Below are 18,514 nucleotides of genomic sequence, written 5' to 3'. Positions count from 1 at the left end.
GGTGCCGCCTCCCCCTCCCCCAACGTGTGATGGAACAATCCCGACCCTGCGCGGGAGGGGGGCGTTGGAGTGGCGGAAGGCATCGACACACGTGGCCTCCCCACGTGACCCCGCCGCCCGTGGGGAGCCGCTCCCTCCGCGTCACGTGGCCGCGGCGGGTCCGCGTGGCGGCGGCCGCTCATTGGCGCGGGCGGAGGCGGCGCGCGCGGGGCGGCCGTTGCSTGTCGCTCTCTGTGGAAAGGCGGCGTGTGGGGGAGGTGGTTTCTCATTTAAAATTAACGGCCGGAGACGCTCTACCTCCTTCTGGCGTCCGAGTTTCAACGGACCCCCGCCCTCTGGGCTCTTCAGCAGGAGCCCAGCGCCCGCCYCCCGTGCGCTGGGGCAGTGGGGAATGGGGGTGGCTCGTGTGAGGGTAGGAGCTCCTAAGGCAAAAGCAATTCATGGCAAAAGGGTGCTGCCATCCCTGGGGTGCGCAAGCCTCGCTGCCTCGGCTTGTATGGTGCTCGAGGCTGCTTGCTTGCTGCTTTGCAGCCTAGCTCTTACTCACAGGTYTGTACCCTTTCATCTAAGCTGTGGTGGTGTTACTCCCACGCTCTTTATACTGCTCTTGTAGCACTTTAGGCACCTGCTCTTGTGCACCTGCAAACTCCAAGACTATTTGTTTTGCTGGATTTCTCCTGCAAAGTGATCCTGTATGGGATCAACTCCCCCCAACCCCCTTTTCTACACCTTATTTTGTGGCTTTTAGTTCATATTTGAAAAATAAGGCTTAGTGAATAAGGCAGTAGATAATAGTCATTTAAATAAATATTACCCCAAAATAATCATACGTGAAGTTTAACAATCAGCATGCCACACTTGCATGTTGTCTAGCTGTCTTCTGATTGCTGCTAATAGCTTCAGAATGGGAATAACTAACGGGGAGTTTGAGTAGGTCCCTGGTGGAAAGTCTGTTGGACTAGAGGGGAAGTATGGCAAAAAGAAAAATCATCTTGTTACTGCCATTTCCAGCTACCCTGAAGAGAGCACGCAGAGAAAGATGTGTGTCTGGGGATCCATCTTCTCTTCCCTGTTAGTCGTTGGGGAGAGTTTTCTCTTTCTGTTTGCTTCCCCCCACACCTTCTCTCTTTCCCTCTTTTGTTTTTCCCCTAAGGTAACTCAAATCAATATATGCCATTGCAGTGGAGCCAGCAAATAAAAGTGTGTGTACGTAAAGCTGCTTCAGTATCCTTTGTTCAGTGTCAGCCTAGGCAAATGTTGACCAAATGAAACAAAACAAAATGCTCACTGATTTGTGCCCTCTTGTAATAAAGAAGCAATACTGACTGGCTTGTGCCTTCTTGTTGTAAAGGAGGGCCGAGTTAGAGCTAGAAAGTAAGTTTTCATGTTTCCGATTTGAGAAAGATAACCATCAGAATGAAAGGATATGTGACTGATAAAAAARCAGAATCAGGAAATTTCTTTCCTATATCATTACCATGGAGCTAGACTTGGGCAGTGAAGACGAAGAAGCTGCTCAAGATACCTATATACCTATAGCTTAATTTTCTATTTTACTTTCTTGCCTGGAGGTGTTATATTACCAATACGACATCAGAAACTTCAAGGCACGTTATGGTGTGAGCTGATTAACAGTCTACAGGGCTGCTTGATAATACATGATTTGGACATAAAGCTTTCTGTCAAAGTTCTGTAATGTTACATATTCCCAGAAACAAAGRATGGTTGAGGTTGGAAGGGACCTTCAGAGATCATCTAGTTCAACCCCCTGCTCAAGCAGGGTCACCTAGAGCAGGTTGCACAGGACCCTGTCCAGATGACTTTTGTATATCTCCAAAGATGSAGACTTCACAACCTCCCTGGCAACCTGTTGTGATGCTTCTGCTTGTAGGTAGTGTGCAGAATGGCCAAAGCTTAGCCTACCTATGTGGGAGTCTTACAATGAAAATTAAAAAAAAATGCAAAGAAAAGTGCAGAAAAAGTAAATTTTGTGAGAGACACCTCTTGGAAGTTGTAGTGAAATACTGGCATGAACTAGCATGAAAAGAGTAGCATGAAACTTTGAAATAGTTGCATGTAAAATAAATAGATGAACAGCATAAAAAGATCCTGCAATTTAACCAGAACTGAAGTGGGCATTGTTTTAGAAGTTTCCTGCTGCTTCCACTTACCCTTCCTGGGCATACGCCTGCAGGGATGTTTATGTCCTTCTGGGACAAAAGCCAAGGATTCCTCGCTGCGATCAGAGCTCAATTCACAGGATCTCCTGTGATGTCACTAGACCTAAGGCATTATTTGAACTCAGCTGTTCCTTTTTGCAGTTCTTGTGGGTTATCATAATAAATATATTGTGAGCATTCTCAGCAATTAATACAATGTTTTATTTTGCAACTGCGAATGTGCCGGATGCAGGCTTAACATGAAGAATTATAGTTGCTGCAATCTAAAAACTTTGGTTATCCTGCTGCAATATGAAAGTGTTGGCCTTTTTAGAATGAAAATAAATAGGGTATATGGTAAATGCAAATGATAAAAGACGAGAGTCTGAACAGTGTGCATATGTATGGAAAARCAGGGAGAAAATGAAGTAGACAATACAATGCAAACAGAAATAAGATTACCAGCAAGGCAAGAATTGCAGCTACCGCTTGTCTTCACAAGCGAGTGAAAACATGTCTATCATGTAATCCTGGGGGCAAGTGGGAATCCAAGTGCATGATAAATGTGGTTTGCCTGTTTTTTCTTAAAGTCAGCATCTCAGGACTTTGTTGAGGAATACAGTCAGCAAGATCATGGCAGCTCTGGTTGTTGTTGTTGGATTTAAAACATCAGATTCATCACTGTATTCATTTTTCATTGCACTGTTATATACTTAGTGGTTAGTGAGGCATTTACCTCTGTTTTGAATGTCAGAACATTTCCTATGGGGAATTCCAAGCACTGCATTACTGGAAATTTATGTAAAGTACTTGGCAAATATGGATAAAAGCTAAGGGTCTGCAGATGTCCATTTTAGGGAAGCACTTTTTAAATGTAAATGCCCAGGAGTCTCAATGAATTGATGCTGGGAAAGATGGAATAACTGGGCTTTCGAAGTGTGAGAGGRTGGTAATGAACAAGATTTTTTTTAGTAGATGATCTGAAAAGAACTTATCATTTTGGTTCAATTTATAAACATTTGTATTCCTTTTCAAAATTACGATTTCACCTCTGTGGAAAGAGAAGTAAGTGCCTGTGAAGTGTAAATAGCTGGTGGGTGGCTAACAAGGAAAACATGCTGTCCTAAGTGGTTTCTGGATGTTTCACACCATTACATAATGATACATGATTAGATTCTGGTGTGCAAAATGGTCCTTCCCATTCAGAATCCTTGTAATCTTTCAAAAATAGTGCTGATACATTGATTCCTGTGTTCAGAGCTTTGTAATGTTAGTTAATCCTTGCATTGTGAGACAGGTATAACATCAGATCCCGCTGCAGAGGTATGTCTGATCAGGGCTGGATGCAGCCCCAAGGCATGTGTGGGAGTTTTGCATGCCGTAKTGTATGTCATTTATGTATGCATTTAAGGAAGTTCAGTAATATTTTGAGTGCAGCAGAAATTCTGGGTGGGGATATTAGAATCTGCYCTGTACAACCCACTTGCCCAACATCCAGGATTTGGGATGTCCGGGTGCTTGGTCCAGCCAGGCCGCTGCCTGTCCCAAAATCCTAGGATAATGCACAGCTCCACTGGTTGCTGCTGGGTGCRTACAGGCTGCTGCCCCACTTGCACAAGTGGAGCTACACATGTGCACCCCACCCCACCACGAGGCCACACACGCATCATGATGTGAGCAGCRCTCCCACCCTTGGCTCACACAAGCCGCTGCGTGTTCCTGTGCTCTGGGAAGGGGGCAGGGGGCATCTGCAGCCCCTTTATCCAGCTCACAGGAYGGAAGCTGGACATTTCTGTGCAGTGGAGTAGCATCCGCAAGTGTGGATGTCTGAGTCCCACCAAGTAGCTTGCAAGTCATGAATTTACAAATTGTTCATAGCTGTCCATGGAGCCAAATAGTAATATTTATGAGCTTCTGAATGTGATCTGGGAGAAACACTGCAAATGGGCACAGGCACTTTGGTCCAAGAAGGTAGAAAATCACAGGCTCACAATCCAAGGACAAGCTTGAGACTATGCAGAAAGAGGGAATTTTGAATTACTGCCTTAGTTATTAAAAGAGAAGTGCTAGAGGGGAACRTGGAGATTTAAAAGAAGTGTGAAGTGTTGTGACAAAGAGCAGACCAAGATCAACATATCTATAAAACAGTGTCTGTTTTATACATACCATTCTTTAGTGAAAGTGTCAAACTCCTTGGTGCAGGAGGGGGGAGGAAGCCTCAAGCAAACATGACACTATTCTTTAATAGGTTTTTAGATAAAATATCTTTTGACAAACAAACATGCAATTTCTTGGTGGACAAGCTGCTGGGACAGGTAAGCTGTGGCCTYTTCGTGTAGCTTACACACCCAGCCCCTGCTTCTGGAAAAAGTTATGTCAGTATCAAATAGTGGTAGCCAAAAAATACTGAATAGTCAGAGACCAGAAACATGATGCCTTTTGTTGAAAAAAAAAATCAGCAGGAAGGTAGTCAGAGATAGGAAATTACAGGGAATTGTCTTACACTGAGCTTCCCCAGTATCCTCCTGTTAGGGTCGGGTGAATTCACCTTGTAATGGAAGAGGAAGCATGAATCACTTTGACACTCTGTGGCTCTGTGATGGTCTCAGTAGACTTGCAGGTGGCCAAGGTGGACATCCTCTGCCCCTAACCTGTAATTCAGTCCCTTGACAGATCTTGACAGGTCAGAKTAGCTCCATGTTGCAGAGACTATCCCACGGGCATGGGGTATTCAGAGGTTTCTGGTCTGAGAGAGAACCAACCTCCTAAGAAGATTTACAAGTCCTGGGCAGGTTTCTCCACTGACCTGTTCTATTCTTCTGCACCTTTTCCTGGAAAATAAATAAGCTCTCAGTTGACAGCAGCAGCTACTCAGCAAGATCTGTTTTAAAGTTTTTGTGCAGAAGTCTTGGTTTAGTTACCAGCCTCCACTTCCAAATCCTCTGCGTTTCCAGTGGCATCATGTCCCACAGCCAGAAATACAGTTGTCAGCTTTGGGCAGACTGCACACATGCCTCTGATGAAAATGCCCACTGGAAAAGAGATCTCAGGCACTTCACCATTTTTAGGGAGCTTTCAGGCTCAGCAGCCTCTTTGGCTCATGGAAAAGGTACTCCTTCTTTAGCAGCCAGGGAAAACCTGTGCTGTTGGGGAAATYGAGAGAATTGTTATGGGAATCACTGTGTGCCTCATTTTTTATGAAATGGGAAGATAATGTCTTGTTGCAAGCTTTATGTTACAAGGGCTGTTGTTTTATCCAATTTTCACACTGTTAGCAAATTTTTAGAAGGGAAAAAATGCTTCAGTTTTCTGTAGTGTCTCAGCCATTGGAAATCTACTTTAACAGGAATTTCTCTTTCACCAAGTCTTTTTTCAGCCTTTCAGGAATGGTTGGGTAGCTCTATGCTTTTAGCCTAAGGCAAGGCAAAAGAGATGTCAAGGAAAGAAAAATGAAAGGCAATACGATAGGCAAGATGTAGCAGAAGGAATAAACTTTTCACCTGCACAGCAAGAACCAACCACAGAACAAGGTCAGACTGATTTAAGTAATAAAAATAARGTTAATGTTTAGATTGAGTCTTCCTGAAACAGGATGATAAATTAACTACATCCACTTAAGCATATCTATACTGTGCAGCTTCCTCCTGGCGAGTATATAAAACAGAAGTGGGMTCTGGCAGGTGTCAGGGCTGGAGTGCGCTCTCCTGCTCCTAGGAGTTTAGATGTGTGCTCAAGGCCAGCAGCTGATAAAGAGCCCAGAAGCCTTGACCAGCCTGGGAGCGCTTCAGGAAAAGGCTGGACGAGGCCCCAGCAGGGGCTCCCCGCTTTCCCCGGGAGCTGCCTTCCCTTGAGCAGCAGCCAGCCTCGCTGCGCCCTGACACATCTGAAACCTTATCAGAATTATAGTATCATGACTCTTTCTATTAAGTTTGTAAAATCATACCACTTCGTATTTTCTTCATGCAACAACTGTATTACATTATTGTGATCCTCTTCATACATTGCGAGTTGAGATYTGTAAAGTTCTTTTAAAATCAGTAGTTCAGAACACTTTTTTTTCCTAGAATTAGTGCCTGGAACTCTTGTTTCTAACTTATGTCTAGAGGTCAACAGTATTTTAATGAATGTTGCCCAGGCAATAAATATATAAATGATAATAGCAGAGTGCTGTAGCCATGATGGTCTAAGAAGRTAAGTGAGGCAAGATTTGTAGGAAGATGAAAATACTATCTGAATCCCACTTGATACAACTAAAATAAACAGAGGTACTGTGGAGGTCACAGGACTTGCCCACATCAGCACAGAGTACCTACATAGCAGGGAGCCCGTGCTAATAATTCCCATTGACCTTGGTAAAGCCCTGATTCAGATTCAGAAACCATCTGATCTCAGGTTGGTAAACTACATTGTAGCTTATGATTTCATGCTCCAGCTTTCATTTCATGGTTACTTGAATTAGTTAAGAGTAATTGGAGCCTACTGTCCATATTTTGTTGGCACACAGTCCTTGCAYTTTTCACACATACTTTCTTCTAAATGAAGAAAATAACTTTATGTGTTATTTTCTGAGGAATTCTTTCATCTTTTTTTAGGCCAGTTTCTAAGAGCATTTAATAGGAGTTTTTTCTGGAGTAAGAAGCTCAGCATAAAATGCTAACAAAGCAATACTCATATCAATTTTTTCCCACAGCAGTGACACATCACRCAAATAAAACACTGTAATCCACTAAGATAATAGTTTTCTCAGGATGCCTGTTGCTGCCATCTGCTCTTTGCAGAGGGAGTTTTTGTATATGGTTGCAGGGGAAGGGAACTCCTCCAAACCAGCAGCTGGCAATAGACGTGTTCATCTCACCATCTCCAGGCTGACACTGAATTTCTCAGCCCTTTGGGGACCCCTTTGTGTGCCTTGGGACTTGCGAGTCCCCTGGGATTTTTGCACGCTCCACTTCTCAGGACTGGCTCTCTCAGAGGAGACAGTTTGTACCAAGTCACTCAATTAGAGATGCAGGTTACAAAGGAAAATACAGCACACAACCTATTTTTGGATTAAGTGATCGAGATTCTTTATTGTTTCACTGTTCATCACCTAGAGCTCCTTCAGCATGTTTGACTTGCAGCAACGGGGGAACCAGGGCTGAGACACTCACTCTGCCTTCTAGTTGCCCTCCTCAATCCAGGATCAAAGCTTCGACCACAACCTTGCTGGCAGAGCGTGCTGTCCTGACCAATGCTCATGCAGTAATTGTGGCTCGCCTGAAGCATCACTGTGTCTGAAATTCAAATCGTTTCCTGGCTGTCTTCTCCTCTTCTCGTCATTACGTTTCCTGTGTGGTGCAAATCCAGCTGGGTGTCCCATGCCCGGCCACCCTGTTCCGCACCCGGGCACGGGGACACGGGGTGCAGCTGCCCTGCCACGGGCCGCTGAGCCCACAGCTAGTGCTGCTCCTGCCTTCCACCGACAGGCACCGGCATTTCCTGTGTCCCCCTACAGAGGCAAAAGCTGAGCTCTTGCTGACTATCTCTCTATGTAAGCTTTCGCCCGAGGATGCTCACTGAGGGAACACAGCCTACTAAAAATGCGTATGTATTTTGGTAAGGGAAACATGTCTGCTTACTCTAGGCAGATCATGTTGCAGAAGACGGGTAGGCACAAYGTAACAAATTATTTTCCTTTAAATAATAAATCAGTTAATTGCTCTCTTTTAGCATTGTCTCCTTTGATCTGCAGAACTGAAATTTACTTTTCTCTTTAAGCATTTGATCACCATTTAAAACTCCTGTGAAAAGAAAAAACCCCCTAATCTTCATCCTAGTGCTGCATTCCTAAGCCACATCCTTTCACAGCAAATACATGTCTCTCATTTTTGTGAAGAATAACTTGCCAGGAAATACATTATTTTCTGAAGGAAATACCTCCACATATTTTCATCTTTGCTACCAAACTATGAAGTGAAAATAATTATTCCGTACTGGGGTATATAATCCATATGGCTCATTATGGGCTTTTCTATAGGCAATTGTTTTGAAATTCTCCTACAGAAGACTTAGTTCCTATACAGCAGTATATGTATAGATTTCAGAATGCATTAGAAAATAAAACACCCCAGAAATAAAAATATGTTAAAAGCTCCTTAGCTAGTTAGTTACAGACACATTTCAGGTTAAAGAATCTCTTTGTTTTGTATCATAAGAAAGAAGAACCTAAATCCCCTTGAAAATTAAGATGATTTCCATTCTCATTCAAAGCATGTGAGGTTCACTGTATGTCTATGTCCTCTTCAGGCACTAAGTTAAACATTTGCCAAGTAATTTGTTAAATTCATTCCCATTTCAAAAATAAACTTAAGCACGTTACTTAGATTTCATGAAATTCATGGGCTTAACCCCAAGCCAAATTAGGTCTCAATATTTTGCTATTTCAGTCTTTTCCACGTTATCTTCACCCTGTTTTGTGGATTTTAGTGGCTCATACACTAAGCTCAGCGCAGGAGTAAAGGTCACTCAGGATTGCTCTGGCAAGAGAGGAGAGACTTGTAAACTGATAGTGTCTGCATAGCCCTGACACAGCATGATTTCGTGCTCTGTCTGCATCCAAGCCTGACGAATGCTCCTTCCTTTGAACTTCCAATATATACTTTGTTACGCCTTCTCTTTCCAGACTRCATTTTCATTCCCACAAGCCTTCCAGTCTATTAATGCTCATCTGTCATCCTCTGCTGGAACGATCGATGCCCGAGCGCTGCACGATGCATTAGAGACAGCATCTRTCTCAGAAATCACTTATCTGACACTGGCAATCAGCTGTGTATTATACACTTGCATCTACATTTAACCTTAACATTTCCTGTTTTGGAGTAATTTTATAAACAATATTTTTCTCCATTTTGGTGGAAATAATCACTTTAAATTTTGTTGTTTGATACTGTGTGTCAAAACTAATTAGTCAAAAGTTAGACCTGCTCTGATATTCCCTGGCTTTAGCCTRATGCAGCCCAACCTGATTTCAAACGTGTTACTTCTGGTTTCTCGTGGGCAGTGCAAGACCAAATGTATGACGTTCAAGAAGTGTGAGTCCTGCAAACACTTTTTTCCTTTCYTCTGAGAGGTCTGAGCTACCATTATCCAGCCTGCATTTGGTATCTGAGCTGCRCTGAACAGGCCCGGCAGGGCCTTTGCACGCTGAATGACGTGCTGTGCCGTGGAGATTGGGGTAGAGGCAAGATTTTGCGAAGAACACTTAAATTTATCTTTAGAGGTGTGTATCCATCAATCAACCTGTACTTTGCTGTACATGCATTTTGTCATATTTGCTTGTCATAATATACTGTCACTAGGTAATCATGTTATCAGAGTCTTCTGTAAACTGCAAGACTGGCTCTGGGATATACCCACAGGTCCCTTTGGGTACTCATGTGAAGGTGTTTTTAACAAGCTATGAGCATTTTTTTAAGTCAAAGGAATGATTCCAAAAACTTCATGTGTGCAAGAGGTGCTTTTATTTTTGACTTGTTAAGTAAAAGCTTTCAAACTCTGTAAAAAACAAACCAGAAAATAGCAGTCTACCTTTCTGCATGAAGGAAAACTGGCTTGTAATCATGGCTCAAAGACCCCACATTTAATGATCTTACATTCTTCAACAGGCCTTTCGTTATACGTGGACACAGCTTCCAGTTTCTGAAGAGTCTCTGTGCCCTCAATCAGTTGCCTACAGTAGGGGAAAAGTATGACGACAAGGATATAGTCACGATTTGTGGCACTTGCTGCTCACTGTTTCCTGGYGGGGGGGACACTAGCGCGACTCTCGTGGGCTTTCCCCAAGTTTTTGGTCCCGCTCTGGCTTTTCCTGCCCCTCTCACCCCCCAGACATAGCTCGAGCCTGCACAGCCGAGGAGCCTGGAGAAGGTGCACTGTGCTACGTTACAGCTCTGCAAAGGCCGAGTTAAATGTGCGTGATTTAACAACAACAGCAACAGTGTAGGAGGGCTAGAGAATTCAGKCTGAATGCTGGAAGATGGAGAAATGCTTTGATAATTCCTCTGTGAAGCCAGCGACACCATCTGCCTTGGCTGCCTCCGCTGTGGCACCTGGCCCAGGAGCCGTTGCTGCAGCCTGTTTCTGATGCTGGGCTACAACAAAACCACGTCGTGGTTTTCCTACCAAGAGGCTGCATCCGCTTTGCCCTTTAAAGAATYGTTCCTCCTAAGGGAATGGCAAAAGCCATCGGCTCTTCATCAGATAGTCACTAGTTAGCATTTTAGAATAAAGTACTATGGCTTTGTGTAGCCACATTTGTTTAAAGAAATAAGCATTGCATCAGTTCCTCCAACTAGAAACGGCTGTGACTTTTGAGGAGGCAGAAGACCAGCCAGAGCGGAGGGTGAGGACATCAGCAGGATGGAGCCTCGCTGTCCTCGTAAGAGGCTCACTGCTCCTCCAGGACTGATCTCCCTATGGCTAAGGTTTATGTGGGCCTGTTGTAAGCTCAATGCTCTCGTTTCCTGTGCCTTTCGGATTACACGGAGCCGGTGTTAAGGCGATACTTGAGGCAAATGTCACTTATTATGAATATATCTAGCCAGAATATGCTTTTGGGTTGTTCTCTGTAGGTTAGATAGATAATAATTTTCACTTCCTTTTAAAATGCTGTCTTTCTTCGTAATGTGGTTACATGGAAACTCCACTGCAAATTTCTTTCTATGTGGTAATATGTACATATTTTTATCCCTTTATATCAAGCAACAGCTTGGCCCAAAATCTTCCCTATTACATTCCTAAAAGTCTAAAAACTTGAACAGGGCCAGCTCTATACGTCAAGTTACTGAGAACAAACTGTTAGCACATATTGGCTAAAATAAAATTTTTCAGCTCCTCAAGGCAAATCAGAGGCTGAAGGCGTTTGCTCAACACTCCCCTGTCCCGCAGGGCACACCCTTGTTTGACAGGCAGAAACGCGTAGGCTTGGCCCTGGGAGCTGCCATGGCTTTGCCAGAGGATTTCCAGCTCAAGCAGGTCAGGCCAAGGCAGAGAGAGGGAGGAAAGGTGTCACCAGGTACTTTAAATCCATCCTATCCGTGGCCAGAGATGGCCACCTTGCAGCTGTCGTAAGGGTTTCATGGACCTCCTGGGTGGCAATGTCCCTGGGTAACACCATTGACAGGCTGAAGCAATGGCAAACTTGTGCATACATACCCAAAAGCCACGTGTTTTTTGTCCAGGTAGGGAGCTGGATGGAGGGTGATGTAGAACTGCGAGCCGTTGCTGTGGCGGCCCTTGTTGGCCATGCCCAGGATCCCTCTTTTGCTGTGACGGATGGAGAAGTTTTCATCTAGGAAAAAGAGTTCATTAATAAGTAAAAGGTAATTGTGTTGCTTCCTTTGCTTGTAGTCACTATTACAGCTCCCTTTCATTTCCTTCCTGCCCTGTCTCACTTTCCATCTCCTTTTCCTGCATCAGTCTCCTATCAACCTGTCCCACACGAGTGAAGTCACTCTTGGGTTTGAATCAACGTCCTTCCCAGAAAGTGTTTCCCACTACTGTGTTGTTCTCAAGCCAAGAAACGAACAGATGAAAATTATTCATGAAAAAAAATGCTCTAGGTATTTCTGAACRCTGGAACAGCAGCAATGGTCCCTCCCCTCCTGTGTCCTCCTGCAACATGTCTCCTGCAGGAGCTCAGGGCGTTTATCAGGACGGTTCCCTGAGGCTACTTAGGATTATCCCTACTTTAGAGATGATCCCCCCATGCTTGTCTCTGGGGGATGACGGCCAGAAGCTGATCCCTTCCCTTGCATGGCTGGAATCCCAGCTACGAGAGAGTGAGCGAGGGACACAGATATGAGGGTGCCAGCAGGGCCAGGGATGCTTCCCTGCACTTCTGGTCCCCAACACAGCGCTCGTCACACACCGAGCTGTCCAGACCCCATACAACTCTCTGCAGSCTTGAAGGAAACTATGGACTTTTTTTCAATTTCATTTTCTCTGATTTTGGGGGGGTTATTTTTGCCCTGTTTGTGTGCCCTTCTCAGAAACCGATTCATAAGGATGATAATTAAATTTTAACTGACAACTCCCCCAACGCTGACTTGTGGATTGCAAAATGACTTCAACTGTCTAACTTTGGAGCAGGGTGCTTTGTACTGTGACATGACACTCCAGGCCAAACGGTTCTCCGTAATTACCTCAGTACTGTGAGCTCATTACAGTAAAATGTAGTTGCATCCCATTAATTTCAGCAAGTATCGTGGTGAATGGACACGTGCCAAATGTGGAGTTTCACAGAAAACTGCCGTCTGACAGAGGCATCTGTCGCTGTTTTCCGATATCGAAGATATTTGTCCTTTGCCCTCAATGTAAATAGTTTGGTGGGAAGCACTAGGAAAACAATCTAAGTCTTAAATTAAAAAAAACGCATAGCTAAGTGAACACCTTTTTAAAGGATTAAAAGCAACATATAGCTTTTAATTAAAAGGGGTGAGGGGGAAGGATTGGCAGTCTTCTATTTTGACACATCAGCATTTGTATTGTGTGCAATATGGGCAATGAAATCTTTACAGGGACACTTTCAGGGTTGAGGGATTCCAAATTAAACCTATCCTAAAATGACATTGCTTATGTGCTTTTGAAACGTGTCACCGGCCCACACTTCAGCTCTGACAGCAGTAAAAACCCCCAACCCTTTCAGCATCTTTCCTTGGTGCCGGATGAGWAGCACAAGCTTTGTCTGGAGAAGAAGCTGGGAGCGAGAGTGGCTCTCGAAATTTTAATGTCCGTGCTGTTACTAGCTTTCTGGGTGACCATAAAGCAAATCTGCTCTTGGCCCTGTCTTCGCCTGTGCAGGGGGTAGCCGTGGGAAGTGTCCCTTCATTAATTGCATGTGGAAACGTACTGTAACACTCTATCCATCAGCCTGTGGATCGATGCTGCAGCCCAGGGCCACATGCAGACCCAGGCTGATTTTATATTATTTTCTATTAAATGCAGATGGTTCCCACCCCAGGGGTGAGTTGCTGGGAGAAACTGCAAGAAGCACAAGATGATGTGCAGGGGTGCCCACAGTGCAGCCAGAAAAGGGAATTCACCATTTTAATCTCGTTACTGTTGTCTGCATTGCAAAAAATTTAACAGTCCTAATTTTTTCCCAATAATTGGTAATTTTCTCTGTAAGCATTTTACATCCTGAGAGCCCATCTGTTGCTACTGCAGGAGTTTTGTTGTCAAGGAAGTAACACCTTTTCCCTCCTTCCTACCCTCTTCAGCATGCAGTACCTATTGCCTGTGGGGACTCAAAAAAAAGCCCCCAGACACTTGTCCCATTTTCCTGCCTGTCAGCACAGCACTTCAGMAGGGCCAGGCCGGGGACAAGGTCCTGTCCAAAAAGTTTTATCAGCCTGGTTGTTATTTGCTTGGTCCCAGGGCCTCAAGGTGAGAGTGGCCTCTCCTCACTCATGTAGGCTCTTAAATGTCTTTGAAAATAAAGTTTTCAGCCACACTTGGCATTTCTGATCTCACTGTTGGCTGCTGCCCAGTCTGCTCAAACGTAACACCGTTTGTGACACTGGCAGGAAGAAAGCTTTTATATACGAGAATATAAATCAGTTTCCAAAGTGCTTTACCTGTCATAAACCGTCTTTATGGGCAGCATTTAATCTAAACAGAATATCCCAACTGTCTGTGCCAATTATAGGAGTTGTTTTTCTTAAATATTGCATTTTATAACATTATTTTTGCTTTACATTTTATTGCCTTATATCAGTATGGGGGAACATTCAATGTTAAACTTACCTCAAGTTTCTCATTTCTTGACTTTCATAGTTTCTTTCTCAGTTTAGTGAAATTTAGAAGCAATTCCACTTAAATCAGCAGAGTCACGTAACTGATGGCAGTGGCCTCTGAGATGGGCCCAAGCCCTAAAGCTGCCTAAGTGCCAGCAAATCTAGAGCTAAAACTGATTTCTTTCCATTACTTTAAACATATTTAAACAAGTGCTATCAGATATCTGGAGATCTATAGTTAATCATAGCACTTTGCATTTCTAAAGCCCTTCCACAATCATCAGTATTCACAGTTTTTCATTTGAAGGAAATAGGTGGCTGGCCATGAGCTGTAATTTAGACAAGATAAATGGACACAGATTTGGAGAGTAGAGAGTCGGACACAGTGCATCAGAGGCAAGCCTTCTATTGCTAATAGAAAAGGTTGATAACGCTGACTGAAAATTAAAGCATTTCCTTCAAGGAAATAAAAGTCTCAGGTTATCCTGAGAATCACGTCAGATGAATAACCTGGCTTTTGCTGAAATTTGAGATTTTGGACAGTGAGCTAATTCAGGAAACATACCTTCAAAGGTGGGACCATAAATTGATTCTCCTCCGTCTCCCTTTCCAGCTACTATGTCTGTAGAGCAGATAAAAGCAGCAATCAGAATTCAGGTTTCTCATGGGCTTAACCAACACGCTCGGGGGGAAGGACGCCTGTCGGAGGGAACATGCTTAGGGCAAGGAAGGTGCAAATAAGGCTGTAGTATTATGGTGAGTTAAGGCTAATAGCTTATCTGAGGAAGAGGATTTGGTAAAAGAGAAGTTCCTGCTGAAGCAGATTTCCAATGGCTGAGACACTACAGAAAACTGAAGCATCTCTTGGTCTTCTGTTTTTTTTTTTGTTTGTTTGTTTGTTTTTGTTTTTTGGGTTTTTTTGAGAGGGTTTAAAGAAACCTGTCTTTGTTACTTGCACATTGGGGTACACTGGTTAGATTAAGGTTAATCCCCTACAGTAGCAATCTTATAATTTCAGGTCGCTTTTACGGACTGCATTAACATCTGCATGGTTATTTGTGGAAAGCAGAAAGCGTATCTTCAACGCTGAAACTGAGGATGGACTCGAAGCGCTCACATTTGGAGCGGGCAAGACAAACATGGGCAAGGCACAYGGGCAGATAAGACAGATGACAAGCTGGAAAGAAGTACGGAGGAAATCTCTTCCGGCACGCCTAAGCGTCTGCTTCCCTGGGGAGGGCGGACAGGTCRTGTGATTAGTCATTTCCGACGTCTTTCTCCTCAGTACGTAGTACCCAGCTCAAGGCGTCGTCCTGATGTTCRGATACCTTCCCGAAACATTCGCAGCGTCTGACGCTTGGCCAAGTGCCTCCGTAAACTAAGCTCTCCATAAAACAAGCAGCATGTTTTTCCTGTGTATACTGTTAGTGTTGTAATGTTTTCAATTAGTTTCCTAATTACTTACCACGGATCTCTTGAAAGTCCCAAATAATTAGAAAAAGCAAATTAGCCACACTTTTCCTGTGATTAGAAAACGAGGTGGCTAAAAGAGAAAATGTTTTCCCATTTATTTATATATATATATATATAAATTTAGAGCTTGTCCTGCAGAGATTAGCTATGTCATGGAGTTCAGTTTTGTTTTCTTGGGTGAAGACCGTTACTCGCGCGGATCATCCCACCCCACTTCTGCAGGAGTTCAGATGTAYTCAGGACATTTGGAAACGCACCTCCTCCTTGGATCCATCCATTTTTTACTATTCGATGAAAGACGGAATTTTTGTAAGTGAGCTCGAGTCCGCTGGAAGACGACCTTCCGCCCCCTGTACACAAAACGCGGAAATTCTCACACGTTTTGGGACACGCATCAGAAAAGAGCTGCAAAATGAGGGGGGGGGAATACGTGAAGTTCATAACTGACCTCAGCTGGCCAGTTTTCTGTTCCCCTCTTTTTCTGGGCAATTAAAGCACAGCATTCGGTCTATTTGTTCTTTGCTTTTTGCTCCTCTCTGTAACATACCTCAAATAAAAGCGTCCCGACGGGCTCTTCCTGAATGGCGATATCCAAGTACACAAACACATGCTGTTTAAAGCACAAAAACAAATCCAGCGAAATAAAGGCCCGTGCCCAGTTCAACAGCCGCTGTCGTAACTCAAGCCCCAGCCTCGCCGCCCCCAGTGAACGGCCCCGGAAAACGCCCGTGGCGCAGTCAATACTGAACAACGCAGTTTCTACTGTTTTGTTTAACTAAACTAAAAGACAGAGAATGTCTCCCTTCGTTTTGGGCAGGGAAATGTGCCTCGGGCGTCTGAGCTGCTCACGGATCACTTCCTGAACGCGGCAACCTTACTAAAACCAACTGATAGTTTATCTTTTTAAAATTAGTTCCTGTCCCAGCCTCTCCCACAAAATCCCCTCATTTTTCTTTGGGAACGAGCATGAAACTTGCTTGAAAGCAGCCTTTCCCCCCCCCTTCTCGCTCCTCCCCTGCAGCTCTCCCACTAGCTGCTGGGGAAAAAAAAAAAAATAGCCTCTTCTTCTGTATTCCTCGGGAAACCCGATCCTTTTCCCACCACAGGCGGCCAGGAAAAAGGAGCCTTCGTAGGCTGCCCCAGCGCTTTGGGGCTGCCGAGAGGAGCAGCATCTCCCCAGGATCGTCTCACCCTTTTCCGCAACTGGAAACCCCGACGGCCGCGCTTGCTCCCGCCGCGCTCGCTCGCTCCCTCCCTCCTCGCTGCGGTGGCTTCCCGCCCCCGCCCCAGCTTGGTGCCCACTTACAAACCTCACCCCCCTCTCGCAGCGGAAGAGCGTTACCTGCCTGGCTATTTTTCATGTATTTGGTGCAGAAGTCCTCCGTAAGCGCTTGGTACAGCGCCGGGGAGGTAAAGTCGCGGTGGTCCCACTCGCGGGAGGCCCAGCGCAGCAGCCGCCGCTCGTCGCCCAGCAGCCGGCCGCCCGCGAAGCACATCACGGGCGCCTCGTAGGCCCACGTCTCCCCGCGCAGCTCCTGCGGCGAGAGCAGCGCGCCCGGCTCCATCCACGGCGCCAGGAGCTTCGCCGGGGGCAAGGCTGCGGCCGCGCAGCCCGGCCGGTCTGCCCGCGAAGGGGGTGGGATATTTTTTTTTGGGGGGGGGGGGTTTCTAACCACCCAGGTGGGAAAAGCACCCGGAGACCCGTGTGCCGCCTACGCGGGTCTCTGCGGCCAGGCAAACGACCGGCAACGGGAAAGGAGCGCCCCGAAACATGCTGCAGCGGGGGGCTGCGGCAATGGTGGCGGCAGGGGTCCGGGTAAAGGAGCACGTTACCTTCTTCTTCTCCTGTAAATATTCATGCCAGGCAAACTCAAACAGAGGACGTATGACGGGGTCTGCAAACTTGCTCGGAAACTTCATCTTCAGAGCCTAGATTTTCAAGGTAAAGCCAGAAACAAACAAATAAGTAAAAAAATTTGCTTACAAGCATATTGTAAGCGATGCAATTCCTCCACGCCATACCCTACCCCGGCTTGTATCCCCCCACCCCCACCCCAGCTAGCTGTGCCCYGAGCCGCGCTGTAACCCAGGCAGCCCGGCCCGGCCGCCTCTACCTCCGCCGTGCCCTTGGCCACGTGGAAAGCCACGTCCCGCAGCAGCCCCACCACCTCCAGGCGCAGCGGCGCCTGGGGGGCCATGGCCCCGACGGCCCCGGCGGCCCCGACAGCCCCGACGGCCCCGGCAGCCCCGGCTCGGCGGCAGCGCGGTCGCCCCGGCGACGCGGTTGCTTCGGGAAACGCGGTGGGAGCCGCGTCCGGGCGGAGCCGCAGCCGGAGCCGCAGCCGGAGCCGCGGGGCCGGGCTCTGCCTTTGCAAGCTGCAGCGCAGCATCTGCACCCCGCACCAGCCTCCCCCCCCGCACCCTCCGCTTCCCCATTAGTGCTTCAGCGCTCCCCGAGCCTCACGTCGGGATTTTTCAACCGTCTGGAAAGCAACGAGAGTCTCTCTTTTTTCCTTTCTCCCAAGGAAAGGCAAACTGGGTTACGCCGGGAGCGCAGGCCTTTCGGGAGCTGGTCTCCAGCAGGCCGAGCCCAGGCTGCAGGACGCAGCCCGAGCGCGAAGGCTTCGCCCGCGTTTACGGCTAGCCGCGTACGCCGAGCAGAAAGCGTGGGAGGAAGCTAGCACGAGCCCCGCTCCCCTCGCTCGGGGACGCTCCGGCATCTCCGCGTTTGCTTCCCCTTGCTGGATCTTTCCCCTGCAAACGTATTTGCAGCGGGCGCAGCGACCCCGCGGCAGGCTGCTTCCGTTCCTCGTCGCAGTCACCGTGCGGGCGCGGGCGAGGCCCGAGGGATCCCTAGCGCTGGGTTTCGTTGCACGCTTTGGTCCGGCTGAGGCAATACCCAAACCCGCCCCCGTCGGGCGGTCYGAGAGCTCCCGCAGTCGGAGGGCGGTTTTAGGTCTCCTGCCTCGCGTCTCCCCGGCCCGGGTGTTTGCTTTTTTCACACAGATCTAATCAGGCTGAGACTCCGTGAGCAGTCTGATGCTGTTAGATCAGTTTAGTCAATCTAGTGCGAGTTTTTGTATGCTAAAGGCGTGCCTGTTCTGTGGC

General features: G+C 46.4%; 1 protein-coding gene across 3 annotated transcripts; it reads right to left on the bottom strand.

The window, feature by feature from the left end:
- Positions 1-9,624: 9,624 nt before the first annotated feature.
- Positions 9,625-17,641, bottom strand: PPIL6 (peptidylprolyl isomerase like 6). 3 transcript variants are annotated; one of them, XM_085306976.1, is made up of 8 exons: positions 17,521-17,641; positions 17,150-17,335; positions 16,753-16,941; positions 15,954-16,016; positions 15,664-15,811; positions 14,499-14,555; positions 11,352-11,487; positions 9,625-9,867 (listed from the first exon to the last, which is right to left on the bottom strand). In XM_085306976.1, exons 1-8 carry the CDS (start codon positions 17,602-17,604, stop codon positions 9,756-9,758), a joined length of 975 nt encoding a protein of 324 aa, XP_085163102.1. In that variant the 5' UTR covers positions 17,605-17,641; the 3' UTR covers positions 9,625-9,755. The 3 variants fall into 3 exon arrangements, with proteins under 3 accessions (XP_085163102.1, XP_085163104.1, XP_085163103.1); XM_085306978.1 differs by having other exon boundaries at positions 16,717-16,941; positions 17,240-17,335; XM_085306977.1 differs by having other exon boundaries at positions 17,240-17,335.
- Positions 17,642-18,514: the final 873 nt, after the last annotated feature.

This window comes from Rhea americana, unplaced genomic scaffold (genome assembly GCF_003343005.1).
Source record: "Rhea americana isolate MKP2758 unplaced genomic scaffold, rheAme1 scaffold_25, whole genome shotgun sequence".
Lineage (NCBI taxonomy): Eukaryota > Metazoa > Chordata > Aves > Rheiformes > Rheidae > Rhea > Rhea americana.
Note: the sequence above shows the minus strand (reverse complement) of the source record. Positions and strands in the feature narration are given on the sequence as shown.

What these genes read in the sequence shown, in the direction of transcription:
- PPIL6 (XM_085306976.1), bottom strand. Translation starts at nt 17,604, where the DNA reads ATGGCCCCCCAGGCGCCGCTGCGCCTGGAGGTGGTGGGGCTGCTGCGG. An exon ending in GCGCTCCTTTCCCGTTGCCG is followed by an intron (nt 16,942 to 17,149) that starts GTCGTTTGCCTG and finishes CTCTCGCCGCAG; the next exon opens with GAGCTGCGCGGGGAGACGTG. An exon ending in TCGGGACGCTTTTATTTGAG is followed by an intron (nt 15,812 to 15,953) that starts GTATGTTACAGA and finishes CTCATTTTGCAG; the next exon opens with CTCTTTTCTGATGCGTGTCC.